The sequence below is a fragment of the Zosterops lateralis genome (assembly GCF_965231275.1).
Source record: "Zosterops lateralis genome assembly, chromosome: 2".
Taxonomy (NCBI): domain Eukaryota; kingdom Metazoa; phylum Chordata; class Aves; order Passeriformes; family Zosteropidae; genus Zosterops; species Zosterops lateralis.
Window position 1 is genome coordinate 32,176,692 of NC_139763.1, and position 24,845 is coordinate 32,201,536.

Genomic DNA, 24,845 nt, shown 5'->3' on the forward strand with positions numbered 1-24,845 from the left:
GAAGCAGAACCTGTTTTCACAAGGTGACTGAATGCTCTTCCAGTTGCACCAGCCATACAGTAGAAGCTGGGTTATTTTCAATCCCTCTTCTAACAAACTGACTCACTGAGAGCTGCAGTAGTCATTGTTTCATAAGTTCAAAACACCGGAGCTCAGAAAACTTGCTCATAATTAAAGGCTGGGAAAACAGACAAAGCCCAGTTAAAGCTGTACTTAGTGTTAAAACATCTGGGTGAAATAGTGTCAGTGCAACACAGCTTCATACTTTGTGTACTCCTCTTTTACCTCTCATTCAGTCAGGCACAGCTCACTGCCAGCTGAAGTGCAGAGCACAACTTCTGTATGATCTCACCACTGTGCTCCAGTGTTGGGAATCTGCTGTTCACTCACATTCTTGTCCTGCCTTGCCCTGAAGCTTCCCCCAATTCCGTGTTTCCCTCAGAGGCCCAGCCACATCCTGCACTGAGCTGTGGCCAGGGCTGGGCCCAGTGTGTCTGCATCTGTGAAATAAACACTCACTGTCCCTTGACTGGAACAGTATATCCTGTTCTGATATGGCCTTACACTTTATTAAAGTATCTAATACCTTTCATGGGCTTTTGGAAATAGAGCTCATGATAATTAAACCGATTTCACATGCTGGGGTCATACTTTGAACCTCTGACTTCCTGATTTTAGTACCAGGCCAGAAACTTTTTAGGCTTTTAGTCTATTTCTCAGCATTGACAGAACAGAACTGCCCTTTAGGAGCATCAAACTAATTGCCAAAATTAACGGTAATTGTTCCTCTCGTTTCTTTTCCTTGCTGGGAACGTTGTACTCCTGGTAGTTTCCAGATCTGGAAGAGTAGAGCTGACTCATGGCAGTTTGGTCCTGATTCTACTCCAAAGAAATGTTTTAAATTATCCAAAGGACTATGAGCTCCATGGTTTCCAGGACAGTCTGTCTTCTGAGCACTTTAAGATGTTTTTTCCTCTGGTCTTTTTCCTCCAGACAGAACTTCCCTTGTGTCTGAGCTTCAGTCTTTTTCACGCTGCCTTTGCAGTCACCTTGCTGCACAACTTTTGACCTTAACATTTCCCCATGCTCAGCTTGTCCTCCCAGCACGCTGCAGTATTTTCAACCCCATCTAGATTTTTATGCAAGACTGCACATGCTTTGCCAAAATCTCATTCCTTTTTATATTTACCTCATCGTAAGAGGTCTGTCCTCCCCACAATTCTGTGATGGTGTATGCTTCTGTCTCACTACCACCTCACTCTCTGCTTAAAAGATTTTTCAAAGCATGTCAAGAGTGACTATACTGTAGAAGCTGGAGAGAAGGTACCTCAGAAAGAGGCAGCAAGAGCCATCTTGTACATGTACTTACCATACACAGAGGTTTCTTTAGGTATACCAAACTTTTGCCTAGATTTTATTTCATCCAAATTCTTGTCAACTGCAATTATAGCTTCTCTTTAAGGCAGCTCTTTTGCTTTCTTTAAGTAGGCAAAACAAAGTGAAGGTACTCTCCAAAATTACCCTGGAGGAGCAAGATAGGACACACAGGGAGTGTTTAGGCTCTGGATATTTCCCTTGGAAGAAAAACATGACTTTTCCTCTCTTAGGAAACTGAAAACTGTTTCAAAGATCTTCATAGTTCACTTTGGTTTCACTGGAACTAGTGCTCAAGGGGAAGCTCTTCCAAAACAAGAACTAAGAATATTTTAATAGTGGCCAAGGTTATTTGCATTATCACAAGGGAATGCTCACACTTTTGGGGGGGAATGGGTGGGTCAGGGAAAGGCATCTAAATGACTTGTGTTTTGCCTTGTCTTGTTCAAAAGGAAATGTTCTTAAACCAGAATTTTTTATTCCTACCCTCACTGATTAAACCACTGCAGACTATTAGCATTTTAGAATTAATTTCTGCTTCTATCCTTCATGGAATCAATTCCAATGTAAACACCTGCTGGGTAAAAGATGTGGCATATGACCTTAAGCATCTCTTTTCACCTTGAAGTTTACTGCTAGTTATCTTCCCAAGCTCCCTTTGCAGAGAAGCAGGCCCTGGCATGTCTGGAGCTTAACTGCTTATTCTTTATTTTCATGCAGTAAGAGATTTGTTTGCTCAGTCACTCAGAGGGAAATTGAATACAAATCCAAGTTGAACATTTCATGACCTTGTGTGGCTCTAGAAGTACTCAAATTTTAAGAAAAGAGGAGTTCCACCAGGTTCCTATTCAAGAGAACTGCATCTTTGAGCTTCTGCTGGTGGCAACAGGAAGGCAGCAGCCTGACACCTGGAGAGTTTGTTCACATAAAGCAAGCTGGAAAAGGGCCCCCTTGGTTAAATACTTGGGACACTCATATTGTGTTGCATACAAAACCCTTATGCTAGAAGGAATATTAACTGAAATATACAATTCTTACTCTTTTACTGGATGGATTCTGATAAACACCTGCTGCTGTAAATTGGTAGCAGTACCACAGAGTCAGAAGTAAATTTACAGTGCTAATGTCTGTTAATGCTTTCTGGCAATGGAAGGGTTCATTTTTACTTGGCTTCAGCTCAGAGGAATAGATGTAGTCACTGGGGCTTGCCTTACTGTTAATGAATGGAAACAGGCACCTTACAGGGACAGATAAATCATACCTAAGAATAGCAACACTCTTGTTCAGACCCATGCAAGAACAGTATTACAAAGCTATGGGCGTAGCTCAAACAGCAGCTGCTCTCATGCCTGATACCTGGAAACTCAAGAATGTAGACATTTTTCCAACTTTTTGCTATCCAGTGAATTTTCAAGTGGGTGGCACTGCATAACCCTGAAAACAGTTTCTATTCTCTGCTGCAATACAAACCCACGCTGTTGAGAAGCCAGGTTTCATCTGCAGTGAAGTTTCTGGTAACACAGGCTCTGAGTGCAGTAGATTTTGGCCCAAAGGCTGTGCCAAGTGGAGTCATGCAGACACAAGTTCAGAAAATACAAGATGAACAGAACTACAGCAGACAAATCTTGAAAAAAGCGTATTTATTTTAAAGTACAACCCAAAGTTGTATCTGTAAGAAATGCACATGGTATCTTGTTTCTCGCACAAGTCTTGGCTGTGTGCATTTCACTTCAACTTAAAAATGCATTCAGGTTTACAAATGTACAAACAGCATAAAGTGTATTACAGTCTCAACAGAATGCTCTTACATTCAGCCACTTTGCTCTTAAGGTTTTGTGTTGGTTTTGTTGGTATTTTTTGTTGATTTTTTCCTTTTTTACATTCTTACAACCTGTGTTAACAAAGACAGCCTTATTTTAAAAAAATACTCTGCATTTTAGCACAAAGTGCCTTTTGATTTTAAATTAGAACTTGGAGGATAACACTGGAAAAAATTTAAAAACCCAAACTTTTCATGAAAGTATTGCATGCCAGGACCATTTTAGAGTTCAAATTGTTTTCTAAATAAAGATGGCAGATGGTAAAATATGAAACTGGTGAAACTGTTCATATTTACAGGCTTTAGCTGTAGTTGGGATTTGTGACCACACCCAGACATTTCCAAGCTTATCTGCAATCTCACACTACCATATCGCAGGACAGACTTTAAAAAGGAGCGAGTGATGAAAGCATGACTGATGGGGGAGTGGGGCTGGGGGAAGCAACAGCCTGAAAATGACGTTTCAAAAATTTGCATTCAGAATTGTATCATGACCTGGACAAGAGTTCTTTCTTTTTGCTTTAGTTTTCATGAGGATAGTGTGAATTTGACCAAGGATCTGAACTTCTTCTTCCGATTGTTGGGCTCCAAATTCTCCAAGGATTGTAGGTCTGTCCCATATCTTCAGCAGGATTGGCAACGGTGGCAGCAGCGGGCGGCGGCGGAGCAGCGGCAGAGTTTTCACTACCCATGAGATCAATGCCTGACAACGCATTTGCTGGAGTGGTGAAGGGAAGGCCACTGTTGAGATTACTTGACCAAATGGAACTGCTGAATGGAGTGGTAGACCACAGGCCACTGGGGTTGCCCAGGATTGACTGCAGTAAAGACAGAGCAAGGGAAGTGGCAGGTTGGTAAGCCTCAATTTCCACCTTGTTTACAGCCCCCCAAAAGAAAAGTATCTGAGCAGCAGCAACAATAAGCCTGCTCTGGAACCCCTTCCATCCTCACTGCAACACAGAGCTTTCACCTCCCGGTACAAGAGCTTGCCCAGAGGAACCACACTGCTCCGGGAGCTGCACGGGCTGCAGGGCGCAGTCATGTTACAGCTCCAGAGCTGTTTTCATTTCAGCTGAGACATCCCAGTGCCAGTGCTAATTGAAGCACTATGAGTATTCCACACACAAGGGCCAGAACACTTAAGCTTAAACAAACTAGTTAGAATGAGGTAGATAAACATGGCTGAAGTCTCAAAAACCCAAAAAAATTCAAGTTGCAATGGAAGATAACAGTGAAGTCCTTTTTTCATCTTTTTTGCTGTTTGCAAATTTATCTCCCTGTAGTCAGACCTTGTCTGTTTTGGATGAATCTACTTGTGTTCAGTCCCACTGTACCTATTCCATGTTCCCAGTATATACTTTTTCCCCATCCAGAATTTCTTCAGATGAAGAGACAGGGGATAGGACAACTGGCCATTTATCACTGAATTCCATAAAGTCTCTCCTGGCTTAAGACACTTGGAAGTCTCTGACAAATGGTCATGGTGCAGATGCAGGTGACTTCTAGCACATCAGAAATGCATCTGGGATATATAGGACAGATACAGCAAGCCTAAAGAACACATGCAGGAACACAAGGCTCAGATTCTGTCAATTGTATTTTACTAAAGCCCAAGCAGTAGCAGACAGCAAGCAGAGGAACCTGACCTGTGGTGTGGTGGAAAGTGATACCCGGAAGCAGCCAAAGATGGAGATGAGAAAGGTTAGCATAACTTTCTGCTAATATTAGCACAGAACCTGCTACATGTAGGCTTCTGGCACTTCTGACACATAACCCAGTGTCAACAGATTCAATGTACATATGCTGTGAATTCAAATTGCAAATATACTGGAAACTTGATACATCCCAAAGGCAGAAGACTTGTTGAGTAAGTGCTGCTAGGTACAAACACCATTATGTTTGGATTTAGTGGCTGGAGATAGGGCACCCCTTCCCAAGATCTCTGCCCTTAGATAACACACACTCTAAAGGTTAACCAGTATCAGTGTACCCCACATTTGAAGATTTAAATAAAAATCCCTTTAGGAAAGAAAACAAAGTAGAATCTGAAAATTTCTTCCTTTTGTCTGCTCTGGAATGAAGAAGACAGGCTCAGTCTAATCTCACCTGAAACTAGCTAGATGCTAACACACCACAAAATTCACTACCAAGGGCTGGACAGGAGTTCTGAGCATTACTTGGCGGTTAACCAGGTCAACAACATCAGGACTCTCCAAAGTCACTGAAAAACTGAGCCAGACCAGGGTCACAGTGTATTACTGTCACATAAATAAATGGTTATATTTAAGCTATACCAGGCATTAGACTACTAAACCTACAGCAGGAGACACACACTCTGCTGCTTGGGAACCTATCCTAACATACTGAAAGTCCACCCTATTCCTGGTGCAGGCAAGAGGCAGGAACTATTTGTTCCTACTTGTCCCAAAAGTGTTTGGAAGATCATGATAGAAAGGCACTTGCTCATAAATCAGGAGCAACCAAGAAAGGAGCAGCAGAGAAGAGCACCTGCTATGCCTTTTCAAGGCTGGTGGAAGGAGGTAGAAAGTGGCTGGCAGGCAGAACTACACACAGAGAAACGAGGAACTGGGAATAGGAGAATGTGGTTAGAAAGAAACCTGGGGAGAAGTACCAGCAAGGCAGCAAGGCTCAGGGAAGATGGGATCCAGAAGGAAAATGCTACTTAGCACAGAAGCAGAGTTGTGCATACAAGGAAGAAAGCAAGAATAAGGAGAACAACCAAAATCGACTGTCCAGAAACCTTCCTAGAAAAAAGGGTAACACAGAAGCCACTGCCTAAAGTGCTGTTTGCAACAATGGCTTTGGCTCTTGTCCCAGAACAGAGGAAAGGGCAGGGCCCTGGCCTGGTACCTGTTCTCTTATCAGACACCTAAAGCAAGGAGGGTCAGTAACAGGAAAAGCCAAGCTTTTTCGTTCTGGCTTGCCATAAGCCCTTGAAAACACCACTATCATTTATAACACCTTTAAGTATTTCAGTCAGTTTGCTGCTTGCTTCTTGTTTATGTGATCTTCTCCTTGAATAAGCTCCTAAAATATCTTCTCCCAAATCAAAGTACTTAAATGGAGTACCTGACACTTCTTCTATACCATTTGTCTGGCTTCCATCTTGATGCTTCCTGAAGCACACTTCTAAATGTTTTTCAGAAGCAGCTGGGCAATATGAGTTAAGAGCTAGAGAGCTTGTTCTGGTTGTCCTCAAGCCCTTCCTCTCTCAAATGTTGAGAAATCTGCCCTCCTTGTGACCAAACTCCAGACATCTTTCCTTTCACAGCTTCAGTGAGGTTCCAGCTCTGGTTGTAATCACATGACAAGGGGGGGATCTGCAGGCCTGTGCCTATAAGAAGCTGTGTGACCTTCTTTGGCTTCCTCTGTCCCTGCCTTCCCCCACTCCATCTGAACTGCTCCCAGGTGAAGTAAACACTGCCTCTTACTCAGTACAAAAACATTTCCAGAAGTCACCATGAAGAAGGATTTCAGCTGGCAGTGAAGACAGCTGCTGCAGCATAAGTTCTAGTCTGACACAAGGATGACAGTGCAGCACTACAATCTGAAGTTGGGGTTTTTCTCATTCTTTTGCTATACTCAAAATCTTCATTGAAATAGGCAGTCAGTTTAAAGACTTCACCTTGTGTTCAATCCTTTAGTGTTTTTTCCTAAACTGAAAAGAATGTATTTAAGGTCTTTTAGATAGCTTTTTGGAGACCTTTTGTTAATTTATAAACAGGTGCAATACTGGATTCAGAAAGCAGAGTCAAAGTGTGAAAGTTATCATATTGCTTATTTTGCAACAGTTCATCAAACGGGAAGTAACATATGCAGAGTCCAGCCATGGCAGAGGAGCAAACCTGAAGGATGTGGGAGCAGAACACACTTTTTTAAGTGCTGTAAGGTGCTCTTGTGAGAAATATTTTTATGGGAAGCAGTGTATATGGATTAATCATCCTCAAGTGAGGAGATTAATAATTCTTTGTCCAACAGCCATGACAACTTAAATACACCAAGATGAATATGTGTAAATTCCCTCTTCCTTTATTCTTCAGTTGATTTCTTTTCATCCCCAATTCCTCTGAATTAAATTAGATAGCACATACAGAACAGGTTGGTAACAGTAATAAACCACTGTATTTGGATGGACTGAATACTTACTGCAGTTGTATGAGTTGGGGAACTTGAACTTGTTGGCCAGGAGGGTACAGAATCTGTAGCTGAAGGATCCCAGATGGATGATGGAACATTATTGAATTCATTCCAGTTTCTCTGAACATCCTGCCCATAAGCAGATCGAGCTAAACCAAGCTTGCTAAAAACCTCTAAAAATAAAATGAAATAAAAATGAGTACATTACTCTTCCTCTTTTTCCAAGAACAATACTTTTCACAGTTATTTCCCATATTTTTCTAGCAGTGATATTAGAAGAGGTCACACAATACACATTTCATCCCATCTCATGTGACCAGCATCAGAAAGGGCCACAAAGTTGGTCATGGTTACAGTGGGGAAAGAGAGTTGAACACTTGCTGTGGGTAATTCAGCCCAGCCTAAGCACAGCAGTACTCAGAGTCCTGGCAGTTCTCTGTGACAGCAGCACTCATTTGCCTTGCAGCACTCCCTTCCCCGGTGACTCCTGGTAGGAGGCAGCACTGGGAGCGCCCCAGCCCTGATCTCTGCTATGAGAAGGGAAAGGGAGCACCAGCAGTTGTGGCTTGCCTGCTTCTTACACATGGAACTGATCGCAGGTATTTAACTGGTGCCCTCAGAGCCACAGGTGCCAAGTGTTACTGATGAAGAGGAAAGAACCCCACAGGAGCAGCTGCCATTGTTTGCATTTCCAGCAGACATCGAACTGTTGCAGTAAACAGCATTTTTTCAGTAAACACCAATGCCACATCCAAAGTTTACTTTGCTTATCATCTTTTCAGCCACCTCAAAACACACCACAGGTGCCTAAGTACAAAAGTCTTCCTAAGTACACAGAGCATCCACGCCCTGCAAACTCAATGCCTTGTCACCTCTAATACATTTATGGAAGTTTAGCCAAATATTTAAATACATTAATTAATTGCTAGGTTTAGTATACATCAGTTCATTGTGCACCTATACAAATACTGCAGGAAAACATAAGAGGAAAGCAACACGAAGGTTGGGCCACTGCCTCACTTAACAGAGCCATGGTTTTAGGCAGGTGTTTATGCTTAGGAAAACACAAGCCTACTGGCATGTTTGTGGGACCTACAGTAAAGTTTTGGGTGAGGGAAGAGGAGGAAGAAGACGAAGGAAATAACCCTCCAAATCCAGAAATTTTACTGCAACAGAGAAACTCCAAACCCAAACATTCTCAGCCCATCAAACACTGAGATTTCAGCAAAACACAGAATATATCACCAAATTTTTAACAAATGTTCCTACATAGTCTTCCCTTTCAAGAGTGAGGATGGACACACTGTCTGTACTTAGACCAGTGGAATGAAGACACAACATTTCTCTACCTGTATTTGAATACAGAAAAACATTTGAATAGAAAAACTCACCTCCAGTTAAGTTAAAAGAGTGTCCAAATGCAGAGAAGGAGTTGAGCGGTGTGAAATCAGGACTGCTGGGATTGCTGATAGGACTCCACAAACCTGAACTACATTTTATGGAGGAACAGGAAGGCAATACACAACTTATTAACACAGCACTAGTGACAATACTAACTTACTGATCTATATACAAATGTATGTGCGTATATATGTTTAGCTATATATATTTTTATATATCTGTATAAAAATATACAGTTTAAAATACACTAAATAAATATTTAATGGTGATCAAGAGTTAGGAAATCAGTTTGGCTTTGTTTTAACAATAGATTTTGGTGATAAACATTTTCCTGTGTCTAAACTCACCTTGGAGTAACACAGTAATATAGACACCGTGCTCTTTATTCTGTAGAATGAGCATCAAACTAAGATGAGAGTAGCTCTTTTGCTCAGCTTTTCAAAAAAACTCATGGAGTCCAAGCCACAGTACAGTTTTTTCTTCAAGAAGATAAAATTTACAGTCACTTGGAAGGGATACAAATATACTCATGGACAAGCTTCTTAAAAGTAACAGATGAGTCAACTGGAACCAGTGTTAAACATCCACCAAAACAAACAAAAAACCCAATGCACAAACCTCATTCAGAAAGCAATTCCTTTGCATATGGAAACTTGAATTCAAGTCTCTTTCCTACTTCAGAAAGGTTACTGCTTTTTACAACTGAGGGGCTCACTGCCAAAATGTCAGAAAAGACACGTGCCTCAGGGAATGTGACTGAGTGCAGCTCTATCCTGCTCCTATTGAAAGCACAAAGCCCACTGACAGTTCTGGTCTTGGTGTTCAAAGGAGAGTGAAAGGCATTGTTGTACATTCAGCAAGGTACTCTCCTGTGAACCTTCAAGTGATCTTGGTACACACTCCTCAGTACTGAGAGAGCCAAGCTGATTTCCCATTGTGTGGATGCCCACGAACACAAGATTGTTGAGTTACTTGGAATGAGGAGGAAAAAGCTCCCATCATGTCCAGAATACCCTTCTCTCTACTTTTGAGTCACTTGCCACTCCTAAACGTTTCTGCAAGGCGAGAGATGCTGTGTCTAGACTTTAAAAATAGTTTTAAAAAACCTAACCAGAATGAATTCTGTCACTCCCTTCAAAATGCCATTAATAGTTCAATCTTCTTTTCTAGGGGTCCTGGCATTTATTTGCCTAAAGAATATAAAAATTACCTGTCAGAGCCATCACTGTCAACAACTGTGTGGGAAATGCTGATATTGCTGGAAACATCTGTCTTGCTTGGAGAAACCTTTGGTAAACCGCTGCCACCTGCAAGAATATGTATGTAAAAAATGAGTAAAATAAACTCCAGCAAAATCACAGAATACTCATGAAATATTAAGAATTATTAAGAACTCCAAACTGGTTCTAGTACCTGGACTTTTGTCATAACCTGCAGCTACAGCAGCAAAAGTGGGGTTTCCATTCCTGCCTGGAAGAGAAGCTGCCTTTGCCAGCTTATGTTTGGTACCATTAGGCTGCTTGGTTTTTGTTTCACTAAAATGAGAAAGAACCCAAAAAAAAAAGAGGTTAAAAAAAAGAGTAAGGTTTTGGACTTCAGCAGTTTGATTTAAAAAGCAGCAATTTAGGCTAGCATTCAAGAAAATATTTAAAACAGCTCAACAGTTTATGTAATTGCATATTTTTCCAATCTATCAAGTTGTATAGCAAGGCAGGATATGCATAGTGGTGTATCTGCAGAAAAGCAGATACAGAAAAGTTTCCATGGGAAGAGGAAATGGGTCTGAGAATAGGGAGATGCCCCTTGTGAAGCACAGTTCCACAAGTGCTTGGTGCCTGGGAAATCAGTAGGAGGTAGGATCTGGACTCACTTGCTGCAGCTGCTGTTGACGATGCTGCTGTAAGTCCCTCCTCGTGGCCCAAAGGCAAAGGATGTGGGAGGAGGAGGGGGAGATGGAGAGGCGGGTGTTGGAGAGGGCTGGCGCTGCTTCAGGAAAGCGTCTGCATTCAGGGTTTGCAGAGAGAGCTTATACAGGTTGTCTGTGGCTATAAAGAGAAACACAAGACATCTTCCTGTAGGATTTACATTACAGCAAAGGCTTCTCAAACTTCTGCTATCCCTTCTGTTCAAATGCAAGAATTATGAGAAAGGCTGTTTGATCCCAGTGATGGAAGCAGCAGCTCCTTTATGTTCACCTATGGTTATTCAGGTCTGCTGTTTATTTTCAGAGAGACAGACTTGCAACACAAACAACCAGGAGGACGTGAGTTGGTTCCCACACAAGGAGTTTACAATGCAACCACAAAAATTGTAACAGTGTCCCAAGCTAACCACTGCTTTAAGGTGGTGTATTCAGTGTTCCCTCTCAAGGACAAATAATTTAATTAGTTCCAAATTTGGCTTGAGCAGACATGATTAAGCAAAAGTCCATCTACTGTAGAAAAATACATATTTTTTTTGAGCAGTAATTCTCATTTTCTCAATTTCCCCTGCAGCTTCTGAATCCTGTTCATCACTGGAGAGCTGCAGAATGACCCATGCCACTTTGGCCCATGCCATTTTTAAACCTCTCAAATCATACCAAATGCTTATCAATATGGGACCTAGAGCAGAAAAATGCAGCTCAGCTATGCAGTGAAAAGGAGACAGGAAGATCTATAAACAGATCAAGCCTATCTACAGATACTAACTGCAGAACACTCATTCTGCCATTGTCTTGTGATTACTTACAGCTGCCAGCTTTGTGGAGAGGCACAGAGTCCCACTCTGGTGGTGGAGAATCCTTTTCCCCTTCTGAGCTGCTGGTGTTTCCTAGCTCCTGTGCAGAACCAGTGGGGAGAAATTTTGCTAATACTGATGGTCTGTTCTCCATTAACTTACTGCTTGGACCTATTAGAACAAAAGAAAAACCAAGTGTGTGGATAATAAACTGAATAGCTTTCTTCTCACACCAGACTTAGAATTAAGTGCTCAAGAGGGGTTACAGACAATGATATAAAACTCTTGAGGTATTTACAAAAAACAGCCTTCCACTACCTCTTGTTTTGGGGAGGTTTCTTGATTTAGAGCCACTTGACAAAAGGTGTGGTGGAGAGATCTTGGATGGAAAGGTTTTGCGCTGCTTGTTTTCCAGTGGAGGAGTATAAGACGGTTCCAAGGGACTAAAAGAAAACAGAAATTCTTTTATTTTAAAACTCTGAACTACTGAAAAGCACACACACACACACGTATATATGATCCACACTGCTCCACATATGTATTAGGCTCACTTACACTCCAGAAGCAGCTTTCATCCTGGAGCTCCAGGATCACACAACCCATTTGATTATACAGAGACAACGAGAAAGGGCAGTTGCACTTTTTCTATTCTGCCCCTACACACTCGTGTCAGATCCCATGCTCCTAATATGCTGTTGCCCTAAATATATAGGATTGTTTTTTAGTCAATAACATAAAACTACTCAAATGTACCACCACATTCAATTGGCGATATATTGCTCTTTTTCTCCAGGTATTTGATTCTGTCTCTCAAACTTTCTAGGGAGGAACTATTTTCCCCATTTCCTGCAGAAGATTTCCAAGCCAGCTCTCATTGTGGCCTTTGAAAATTGTCACATATAATGAACTTGTGAGTTATAAGATAAAACAAAGTACATATCTGTAAGAATAAATAAGGAGGAGACTTTGCCAGGCAATGTTTTCAGAAATATTCAGAAGAACACCAATTTCTTCTAACTATAAACTCAGTTTACTATTACTTACAACAGGAAAAACACAGCTTATATACCATACCTCCATTCAGTAGTTTACTTTCGTGGCACCTCGATACCAATCTGATTGCACAATACTAATTTGGAATGAACTAGCTATAGTAAGATTAAGATTCCTCATGTTTCCCCCTATCTATGCTCTACAATCAACCACATGCCAGTAAGGGACAGGGACTGGCAGTGACAGCAGCCTCCTTTAATAAAGTATCCAAGACTGACTTTATGATATGAAAAAGGAAACTGAGGCTGCAGTTTCCCAAGGACAGCTAAAGGCACTCACATTAATGCTGGCTCAGGGTGCTGCCCCTAGAAACATTAACCCCACTTTTTGCATGCAACACCTTTTATAACCTTAACATCACCTCCCCTGATTTTCATCGCTGGATTTAGCTCTCACTTATGTGTTGTGTTTCCATTAAGTAATTTATTACTTACAAGCTTCAGATATTCCCTGACATCAGGAAGGAAGAGGAAGCTGCTTAAAGGTACCTGTTCTTGGCATTTGCCAAACTGGCAGCTACAACAGTCAAATACAGATATTTTTATCAATCCATCTTCCCTTTAAACATGATACTTTCCCTACTAAACAGCTTCCTTTATGCTTACCTGGTTTTCACATCTACAGGGATTTCTTTCTTGATACTTGTAAGCGCCTTTTTGGTTTTCTGTTTCCCTGGGACTATTTCACTTTCAGGTTTTTCTGCTATAACTTTTCCCTTTTGTTTCTCAGGTTCCTATAAAAGACATAATAACACATTAATAATCACGAAAAGCTAAGCCCCACTTGCATCAGGACACACTTAACAATGAGAGCTGAGGAAAGAATGCTGTTGGAAAACATGAGCATTTTTGCAGTATTGAAGGTCTTTTTTCATTACTTAATGAGTTTGCCTATAAAATATGTTTTCTATTTTCTCTATTTGGAGAAGCAGAAATGGAAATAGCAAATTAATGAGCTTCAAGCAGATCTGATGTTTGCAAATACGCAGCTCCCCTGGCCATGGCCTCTGAGTCAATTTAATAAGATGCTAGCTCTGTACTGAGACCTTTACTGCATCTGCTGCATGCAGTCCAGGTCACCTAAAACAAATTCTTCAACAAAGCAAATAATATGAGCAACTTCACCATTCAATTTATTATTTTATTTAACCACACTTTTAAGACTTTCTAAATACAAGTATATTTTCAAGTAGCCACCCTGAAAAAAATCAACAGTAACTTTCGAGTGACAACTTACTAAACTGTAACCTTTAAAATATATGCCATGGTTTTCTTCTTTCCCACAGCTATAATCCCTATCTTTTACAAAGTTCAAATTTAAGACATCAAAATTTAGGATTGGTTTTCTTCCCTTTGGCATTACCTCTCCTATGTTTGTCAGAGTTTACTTTAGGACAAAATATTTATGACAATCCAACCACTACACAAATTGTAGACTTTCGTTTATTACCTTGGAGCATGTGAGTTGTATAAGTTAAGTAAAGGTATGGGTATTGTATAAAGTAATTAAGTTAACTACATGGTGACAAGTTACCACCATTGATCTGAGCCTTTGTAACTGACAAAAGGCATGATTTAGCATGCACCTTAATTATTGAATGAAATTAGCATCCACACTTTGACGTTTTGTTCTGCAAATAGAACAGGCCAGGAGACAATTACCACAGTGCTGCTGACAGCTACTGGCTAATTCAAGCCAAAGTCACCTGGGAATTTTCAGTCCTGAGACCGAAAATGCTCCCACTCAGAGGTGCGGATCTGATACAGTGAAGGCAAGAATTGGGAAAGGCGATTTTTAATTAACATTCTTCCTTTATTATTATATAAAACCTGAGGATGGTGTAGTAGTGTTCCTACTCCAACAGGTGACACACATCTATACAAGGGCCTCCTTTTCTCAGCAGTGCCATACCTCTTTGAGAAGTGGTTCTGTATCTGGGTTAGAGGTTTCTGTTGTGGTTGAAGAACTGTCATCATCTGCCAAGGAATCCTTCAGCTCATCTTCCTGTTGCTTTCCTTTCCCTCTTCTGTCCTTTTCTTCTCGTTTCTTCTGTGGCTTAGCCTTGCGCTGAATTGTTTTCCCTTTTCCTAGAAAGATTTAGATGCTTCAGATTTTCAGCCGCAGTGCTCAGAGAGAGGCTAGCTCCTTTCATTTTGGAGGCTACCCTATGTGATTAAGCCTCTGAAGCTTGTTGCCTGTTATGACACACCAACCCCTTTTGACCCTTTGCACCAAATGTGACCAAAAGAAGAACCCTGATCTCTCCTTTATGCTCCTGAGCTGTGTCTCCATTGCCTCTCTGTGGATGTAGGCACCTGGTTGCCTATGATTCCTCTCTGCTCTGTTCCTGGCATTCCTTTTAAACACCATAGAATCCAATTTGACAGTTAAACCACATAACATTAGATTTAAACACTAATTTCTGAGGATGGCAAAAGGTCTATCATCCAAACAAATGAAGAACAGAAATGATTTGCATGCTTGTCAGTTGAAAAAAACTCAACAAAACACAAGGCAACTTGAAATAAGACTAGTGTGGATGAGAAAAATCACTAATAGTATTTTGTCTAGCAAAAAGGTAAAAAAATCCAAATGACCAAAACCGGAAAATCTCACAGCCAATTATACTTTCTCCTCCTGACATATTTTATTCCTTCAGAATGGACTATTCTCAATACAAGGAAACTGTGCAGGTGTGTGTGTGTGTGTGTGGAGTCTTAGTGAGCTTACCATTGCCTGCTGCTGTGCTCTCACGAGTCTTACGTCTTACTAGCTGTAGTATGTGCCTTTACTCATAGGATCTTTCTAAAGATACTACTCTTCAAAATAAGCACTCTCATTTATAAGCCACACAGTGTCTGCATACAGCCTCCTGGATATTATTTAATTGTTCACTCAGATAAACCTTCAAGTAACTTATGCTGAATAACTGGATTCTGCCTCTTCTAGAATTTGTACTAGCTTGAGCTGGAATTGAGACTGGAAGCACCACGACAGCAGTTACATTTCATTTGGTGAAATGGTAAAGTTTATACCAAACCAGAAATCTGCCTGCAGTATTTTGGCAAATACCAGATACATATCCATGCCTTCAAGCTTTGTTTTTTAAGACCTAAGTATCAGTGTTTTCAGTATCTAGGACAACAAAAATATTGGAGATAAAAATATTCTTTTTAGCATGAATGCAAATAGATATGTAAACACAAGTAGATCTTCCTATGAACATTTTTTTCAAGGTTGGCTTCCAGCATATTGGGGGCATTTTGGCTGGTCCTCAGAAGACTTCACTCCAAAATTTGCTTGAAATGTAGTCTACATTCAGGACTCCTAAACAGTTTAATGTTTGCAATTAGAAAATCTGTGTAAAATGTTATGATGACATTAAAATGTAACATAAAGCAGTTGTTTAACAAAAATCTAATGCAGCCTCCACTGCAGTCTGCTAGGACCCAAGTATTAGGAAGGGGAAACAAGACTACGTAAGACAGCAATTCTGCACAGGGTCTTATGAAAGACAGTTTTAGTCCAGAAGCTGCTGCTTCTGCAAAAGTTTGTGATTTGCTCTAAATACTCATCTACAGAGAAATACCCATGTGTGTATGTAGGTGCAGATAGATTATGGAACTTCCTCTACGGTTTTACATTTTTACATTTTAGAGGGGACAAATGGAAAGGAGCACACTACATTATCCGGAGTGGGAATACGCTTTTGAGATCAAACTTGGTGGTCTCCACATACTGCGTGCAGCTGCATTGCAAAAAGCTCCCAAATGCAAGGGCTGCTTCCTTCTCAGGGGGAGCTAGACATGGATGGAAGATGTGCTCCAAAGTGCTTTCAGGCATTCAGTACATGGACTGGATCAGTCCACTGCACACACATGTACATTCATACATAATCCAAGAGAATGTTGCAGCCTCACTACCAGACACTTCGCTTTCCAGAGCTCCAACACTGCACTGTTTGCCATTTTGGACACCATCCATGAAACCTCTCTACCATCACATCACCTTCTGGAGTCCTAGCTAGCCTTTATGGAATGAATACCTGACAAACTGATGGCAGTTCTCCTTGTTTTCCCCACCACCTCCCACTGTGAAAACTAAAAACAAAACATCCCAGAAACAGAGTAGTAGTATATTTCAGCAAGACACTAAAACCTCTCATCACTTCAGAGCCTCCACTTTGAAAGACAAACACATCCTAACATCCACTCTGAACTAATTAAGGACTTACTACTCATTACCACGTAACAGAGTGAAGCCTTTGTCTTTGGTGAGGCACAATCTTACAGATGGTGCAGTGTTCATACACCTTCCCATGACCTCTTTTCTTAACTTTATCTCTAATAAGCAACACAGCATCAGTGCCATTTCTGTACAAGTGTTGGTAGCAAAAAGTGAAATTTTGTTTAGAAATAAACATAGTAACACTAAATCATCATATAAACGGGATACAATTGAAATTTCTAATACAAAAATCATAATTAGAAATCCTACTTCAAGAAGTGTTCATAAGAAGGCAGCAACTGACTATTTCAAAAGTCTAAACATATCTAATGTATGAAATTCAATTCATTATTTTAAGCACTACACAACTGGAAAGATGGATAAACAAGTCCAACTCAACTCTAGCCTCATTCAAAAATGAATGTAATGTATAGACACAGGTGCCTTACATTAATTTGCTGACCACCTGACATTAAGGATTTTCTACAACTGCAAGTCTGGGCATGAAGAATTCCATTCTCAAACAATACCACAGAGGCTATTTACCCATCTCTCTCTTCTCCCTCCTCCCTTTCTTCCTACCCCACTTTTCACAACAGACTAGGAGAACTTCCTTTTCCCTTCCTCAACCCTGAGCCCCAAGCTCAAATGATGGAGGTAGGAGGGAGGGATGCCAACCCAAAGGCAAAGGAGTAGCAACAAAAAGCATTTTTCTTTTTCAGAGAATCAGGTGTCTAGATATTCACACCTGCTTTCATCAAAACATGCCACCATTTTTGCAGAAGAATAACATAAGGTAACACAGGTGTTCAAGATGCAGGCACACAGCACAGGAAAGGAACCAGAGACAAGCACTCCCTTTCCACACTATGAAAACACAACCTTTACAGTTGATTAAATCTTGTCCTGTGGTTTACACAGGGAATCATCCCATAAGAACAGAATTGTATTACCTTTGTTTTTTGCTAGTGGAGATGGGGGCTGTTCTGTAAACACATCAGGGGAAGGGGATTCTGGGTGGTCAAAGTCTTTTTCCATAGTTTCTATGAGCCCAGTGAGATCTGAATCCTCTGAGCTGTGCCTTCTGCTGCTGGCGCAGTCGCTGTGAGGTGGGCTGAGAAGCGGGAGCTGTGGCAAAGCACTTTCAGTCTGTTGCTCTTGCTGCTGGGGCCCCGATGCTGGGGATTGCTGGAGGGGCTGCTCTGCCAAAGCTGGTGCCTGCTGCTGCATCAGCTGCTGGTTCTGCCTCGTCCCCTTGGCTCTTTTGCCTGAGGCATGAGTCTGAGCTGTGGCACCTGAATCCAAGGTAAAGGAGACCGTTCTGTTTACTGACTGCATGGAAGCTGCTTGTGCTGAAGTCCTGTTAGGTATACTTGAATTGGTTTTGGATTTGATGTTTTCAACATCAGATGCATTTCTATTGCTGTGAAGGTGTGCTGTTGCATTGCATTGCTTATGATTCCCTGCACCGGATCGTGAAGACGAACTGCCTGCTCCATAAATTCCTCTGGACGAACTGTGATTAGAATCCGATCCAAGTGTATTCAAGCTGGAAGAGTAACACGTGTTTAAACACACTCTACAATGTTTCCATTCTTCACCATGAAAAGAGAATCACTATATCCAAAAGAAGCCTTGAACTATACTATTCTTGGCATACAACCAGCAAAAATGCCTAAAACTGGTTTAGCAAGTCAGTAGCCTTTACCATTTCCTGTTCATTCGCCTGCTGTATATGGGAACAAAAACACAGTGAAATGACTTGCTATATATGATGGAGGGAACACTGAAAGAACATGATCTTTACTTAAGACACCTAAGGTAGGAACTTTTGGCTTGCATTTTTTTTTCTGCAGTCTATACATTTCATTTTTGAGAATATTAACAGGAAACTTGGCAGGGTATGGTTTTTGGTGGATTTTTTTCCTTCCTTTTTTTCCCCCCAAAAGAAGAATATTTCTCACAATCACAAAATTCATCTTTTCATCCAATCCATCTTTTTACAAGCAACTGCGGGGATATCTTCATTCATTCACCTGTTCTACAGAGCCATATTACTTTCTTACTGGCCTGATAACTAAAGAAGAAATAAATGGCAAAAGTACCACAAGAAGCCCAAACATTTACTTACTTTCCATCAGATGAAATTCCAACTATTCTCCTGAGATCAAGTGGCCTTCCCATATCAAAGGGAGGGTTTGAGGCCTCAAAGGACAAGCGTCTTCTAAATGGCTCCCAAATTCCTTGAGCTTCTAGATAGGCTGTTCCAATTACCAAGAGAAAGAGTACACTGCAGAGAAGAAAGGTAGGCATCTAAGGATTTATTTCTTAATTCTGAGTATTTAAAAACTAATGACTCTAATCACATACAACACAAAGTTTGTATCCTGTACTGAAAATACTAAAAATTGCATCTAAACCACAATTTCGTCGGATAGAAACATAACATACAAAAGACTGGCATGATATGCAGATCACCAGCACTGAGAATGGGAGAGATGCAAGTCTGACAGGCAGTTGCCAAGTGTATTAATCCAAAAGAAAAAAAGGTGGACTTAACCTGGAGCCACAAGCATGTAACTATTCAAAGCAACAGTGATTTAGGGAAGGCAAAAAGTAACACCACCTTATCAAATTAAAAAACATGGACTATACAAACTCCTAGTGTTCGTTCCTAGAAATTAAGGAGAGCGTTGCAATGATATGGAAGAGTTATTTTAGTGACAATTAGCAAACACATACATGATAGCATCCAAAAAGTTAGAGGCAGTGTATGCACAGGAATCTTGGAATATTATGAAATATATTAGGACTCTTCTTTAGTTTGCTGCTAAGAAGGATCTTTGTATTTTAGGAAAAAGACACAGTAAGGGAAGAGATTAGTATTCTCTATTGTTTGTAAAGTCTAATTAACAAATACAGCACGTATAAAATTATCCAAGCAAACTACACTTATGAGCTGACAAACATTACTTACTCTGTCAAAGAATTAAAACCAAACTCAGCCTATAAATTTCTAGCACATATATAGAAGAAAACCACAAAAGTACTCAGCACTTTAAGTAATGCAGTGTTAGCGATGACACAAAATTTCCTAAGTAACAGAAATTTTCTTCTTACTTTTGAAAATGCAGTTTCCTTACTAAACACTGCATTAGTTAGGAAAGTGCTGAAGAGTCAAAAAAGAAAATGAAGTGAGGTGTAACTTTATCTTCTCTATTTCTTTTGTTAATCCCTATAAGGAAAGACAGCCTAAGTGAATATTTGCAAAATTGAAGAGCCAGTAACTTACTTGTTTTTTTCCTTCACTTACAGTGAGGGGAAAAAAAAAAGGAATACGATATGTATGTGATAATGCTTTGGATTTGCAGCACACGAAAAGACTACTTTTTCTTCAGGGGCATCTACAGTGCCAATACATTTCACACTAATGAAAACAAAAGCAGCATTTGTTGCTACTGATAAGTAAAAACTCATACTGATAAGTTTCCATGCTAAGGTTTTCTCGCACAAAAGCAGTGGGGTAAAGTGTCACATCTAAGAGGTGAGCAGCAACATAGGCTTTGTAACTCTTGATTTCAAATAAAGATAGGCAGAGGTTAGATTATGAAAATGGTGGCATTTTCCAACTCATAATTCAACAAGGTATAATTAACACGTCTGTTTGTTGTGCTGAGGAAAAACGTGCATTAATATCCTACTATGTAACCTGTGACTGTGCAGTGTTGCAAACAATGTCCTTCAGGTTCTCAGAAATCCCATTATTAGTATCACCAGTTGTCTGTCACATAACAAGTGGCAGCAAAGTTAAATTCATCCAAGGCATCTACTAAGCGCATTACAGTCACTGCCTTATATCTCTCTAAAGCACAATACTCCAGAAGGCTGCTTACATTTCTACAGGAATTCACTGCCATCAGTGCTTTAATACCTAATATATTTCAAGTTTGGCTTATTTATCAAAACCCCTACAGATTATCAGGGCTAACAAGAGTATCTCACTTAGGGAAATAAGTTCAAGCAAGTATATTATTTTGTCCTTGGTTTGAGCAGAAAGTCAGTACTCCTTTGCCTTAAACAGCTCCCCTCAATCTATAGGGGTGTTTATCAATTTGATCTCCTTTTAGCGTATTTTATTTTACAACAATTAGAGCATGTGCCGAATACCTATGTCTTTCTCAGTAACCCATATTCCAGCAGTGACAATTCGTGCCTGTATAGCAGTAAGAAGAAACACACACACAACCTCATTATTCCTGAGATGATTATGTACAGTGCCAATTCCCAGTTGGGCCTGGGCAGTGCTTCTGCACACGTTGCCAACATGTGATATGGAAGCGATGCATTCAAGATAAATACAAATTCAGAGCCTCCTGCAGTGATGAATTTTAATTCACGTATAACTCTGGAAGCAGTGAAATCTGGTGTAAACCTGGAAACAACATAAAGCATATTAGAACTTTTCATATGAACAGCACAAAGGCAATTTTTGTAACTCATAAATTATAAATTAAAAAACTTGTAATTCAACTCCATCAATTACCACACAGCCTCAAAATACTTGCATATCTTTCAAATACCTCAAGATATGTTTGACTATATTCATTAAGATCTTTTCGTAACACATCTGATTCTAGATTACTCCTGAGTTATATGAAGTTATAATACCTGAAAATAAGGTTTTACCACACCTGTTAATAAAAGCTATGAATGCAGTAAAAATGTAACAGCAGGTCTCAGTAATGGAACTAACTACTGTGTGAGCTATAAATTTTTTAAACACTTCACTTTTGAGTCACAAACCTGACTTTTTAAAAACATCACCACTACGTCACAGTCTCATCACAAACTACGATTGTGCAGAAATACCAGTGAAATACTATTTCACTGCAGCAATGTTTCATACATCCACTTGCAGAACAGAAGCAACTTCTGAACTTTTTAAATACCTTTTAAATATTTTCTGAATAGTTAACTTCACAACAAAGCACTGTTAAAACATCAGTGTTTGGTACGGAGATTTTTTACAATAAAAAACAGTAGAACTACACAATCATTGTCATTAAGGCCACAGACAAAATACTCAAGACTAAAATACTGTGCATTACAATAAAAATCCTCAGACCAAAGGTTCTCTTCTACATACTGCAATGCACCAAAACCATATGTAGGTCTAGGTCCCATGTGCATTCACAAGTTAAATGAGGGAAATTTATATAACCCCATATAGTAACAAAACTCCAACACAGCAAGTTATACTTACTGGACAGTAACAGAAATAATACTATAGTCGGTCATGAAAACATGGTATAATGAAAAATCAAACAGTGTTTGCAAGAAGAGGGAAAATGTCGTAGTTGTATAACACTGTACAAAACCCCCGTACATTCAAAAGTTCAGCAAAAAACTGTCAGAATTTAACTGAGAGAGTTTTCCTCTGAAACAAAATTAAAATTCCAAATGTAATGCTCCATTTAGATGTAAGAAAGAACACTTACAATATGACAATGTCTTTAGAGGCATTGGCACTTAGTGCAAATTCCTGACAGTTAACTACTTTAAATCCATATCCTTCACATGTGTAGCCACTGATTTCCATCGTTTTCACATTAATCTGCAGCTGCCCTGTATTTTCCACTTTAAATGTTCTTCTCAGTGTGAAATTCGGTTCTTTGTATTTCATTTCTAGAAACAAACAGCAGTGGTTAGTGTTATGCTAAGCAGATATCCTCCACTACATTCATATTTTACAACAGAAGAGAGTTCTGTCAATATTACAGCATAGGAGAGATTAGCAAAATTCATGGAAATTAACCATTAAATTCTTGCAGGAACATATCTCTGTAGCTAGATTCCCATCACTGTCAGGGTAGGGCATTTGTACAATTCCAGAGCCTCTCACTCATCAGGGAAAAAAACCCACAAACACCCTAACCTCTAACAGCACTGCTGCCCCACAAAGGAGTCACCTAAGCTGCAATGTTCTTCGATGTACTGCCTAATGTTGTGGTATTCTGTGAATAGTCTCAGCAAGAGAAGAATTAAAACATGCTTTTTTTGTTTCTTTTTTTGTATGTCTTAAAAATAAAAATACATGGCTTAACTACATATATCTCAGTAGCAAAAAAATCCCTAACCACAACAGGTAAAAGCTTAGTCATAAGCTTTACTTAAGGTTTTCTTCCTCACCCCTCACAAAAAGCAGAATAATCTCAGATGATAATTAACACGGCACTTAGAAATGCCTGGAAAACTGCAAAGTAGCAAAGCAGATTTTAATACCAGATATAACTAAAATTCTTTTCCCAGTTTCTTAGATAATATAGGTACTCTTAGCTCTCCTCTCACAAGCAAGCCTGAGGCCACAGAGCAGAAGACCTCTCTCTGATCTCAGAGTAGAATCTGGCTGGGACTTAATTTTCATCAAGGAACATGCCCAACCTTTTTTCCTCAATGGCTGTGTGCTTAAAGATTATGAAGGTATGAAGAAAAGAAGTACACAGGAAGTTACACATATGACCCAATTTTTTTTTAAATTTAGGTACTAGAGATTTTGCTAGTAAATATGCCAAGGTCTTAACCTCCTCTGTCTTGAATTTAAGTGGGCAAAGAGCTTCTGTTTCCATTACTAGTTCTCATGTTAAAACGAAAACATAATACATTTTGTATTCTGCCTAAATAAAGTAGCAATTTTAACGTATTTAAAGGAGTTGAATTTCTGGGTCACTACAAGAAGGGAAAAATATTTCCACACATTTCAGATTTTACACATAAAATACAGTTTCTTTTCTGTTCAGTGTATAAGCTCAAGAAGTACTCACTTTCTGAACAGTCTTTTAATAATGCTTCTGTGATTTTAAAGCGTAAAGAACTTCCTGGACCAGGAGGTTTGCCTGCAACCTTCAAGCTCTCAGTTGTTCCTTGCCCTTCTACCATTATGGCATCTACTACAGTCAAATTATTTCTGTGGAAAAAAAAAAAAGGGTGAGGGGAAACATTCATGAAAGCTTCTCTACAGACTATGAGTCCATATCCCAAATCTGGAGAACAAAAACATAATCTGTTCCACAGCTAATTCCCCACATTACCGAAGTAAACAGGAAAGGGTTTCAAATGTGGTGTTTGCAAGACAAAACTCTATGTCAAAATGTAACATGCAAATACAAACCCCAGTGAAATACTAGCTAAAATCTGTATCTCTTAGTAAGGCATCACACCTGATACAAAAGCGAACTCCATGCTCTTTACTAGAAAGACTTGCATTATAGCTTGATCTTGCAACAGGCATCTCTAACCAGAGACCATTCTTTCCAGACAGTATAGGATATATTTCAGAAATCAAGTCTCCACGCAGTGGTGGATGTGAGGCTGGACATGACTCAGTCACGGGCACTCACAGCCCAGAAAGCCAAACGTGTCCTGGGCTGCACCAAAAGCAGCGCGGCCAGCAGGGCCAGGGAGGGGATTCTGCCCCTCTGCTCTGCTCTGGTGACACCCAACAGGAGTGCTGCACCCAGCTCTGGGGTCCCCAGCACAGAAAGGGCACAGGCCTGTTGGAGCAAGTCCAGACAAGAAGCACCAAGATGATCAGAGGGATGGAGCACCTCCGCTATGAGGAGAGGCTGAGAGAATTTGGGTTATTCAGCCTAGAAAAGAGAAAGTTTCTTGGTGACCATACAGGAGCTCCAGTACTTGAAGGGAGCCTGTAAAAAAGATGGGGACAAACTTTTTAATAGGCCCTGTAGTGACATGAAAAGGAGAGACTGTTTAAAAACTAAAATAGTGTGGATTCAGATTAGATATAACACAAAAAAATTTTACAATGAGGGTACTGAAACACTGGAACAGATTGCTCAGAGAGGTGGTAGATGCCCCATCCCTGGAAACATTCAAAATCAGGTTTGACAGGGCTTTGAGAAACCTGAAGATGTCCTTGGTCATTGCAGGGGAGTTGGATTAATGACTTTTAAAGGCCCTTTCCAAATAATGCCCTTCTGTGATTCTGTTGTAAGTATAACAGTGGCTGATATATTTATATTACTGAATATGTACTGAGTACAGTTAAAATACTCTAAGACATGTCACAATTACATTA

At 40.0% G+C, this 24,845-nt stretch overlaps 1 protein-coding gene across 1 annotated transcript in view; it reads right to left on the reverse strand.

Annotated features, from left to right (window-relative positions):
• Positions 1-2,999: 2,999 nt before the first annotated feature.
• TMEM131 (transmembrane protein 131) overlaps positions 3,000-24,845 on the reverse strand; it is a gene marked incomplete at its 5' end in the record, with an annotated part of 94,135 nt that continues 72,289 nt past the window's right edge. Inside the window, 15 exons of the mRNA XM_083855226.1 lie at positions 3,000-4,011; positions 7,361-7,524; positions 8,743-8,840; positions 9,963-10,059; positions 10,166-10,287; positions 10,623-10,797; positions 11,483-11,641; positions 11,789-11,913; positions 13,129-13,256; positions 14,435-14,610; positions 17,704-18,299; positions 18,882-19,040; positions 20,997-21,182; positions 22,249-22,435; positions 23,572-23,714. Coding sequence (XP_083711352.1) covers positions 3,715-4,011; positions 7,361-7,524; positions 8,743-8,840; positions 9,963-10,059; positions 10,166-10,287; positions 10,623-10,797; positions 11,483-11,641; positions 11,789-11,913; positions 13,129-13,256; positions 14,435-14,610; positions 17,704-18,299; positions 18,882-19,040; positions 20,997-21,182; positions 22,249-22,435; positions 23,572-23,714 — 2,812 coding nt within the window. The remainder of the gene's footprint in view (positions 4,012-7,360; positions 7,525-8,742; positions 8,841-9,962; positions 10,060-10,165; positions 10,288-10,622; positions 10,798-11,482; positions 11,642-11,788; positions 11,914-13,128; positions 13,257-14,434; positions 14,611-17,703; positions 18,300-18,881; positions 19,041-20,996; positions 21,183-22,248; positions 22,436-23,571; positions 23,715-24,845) is intronic.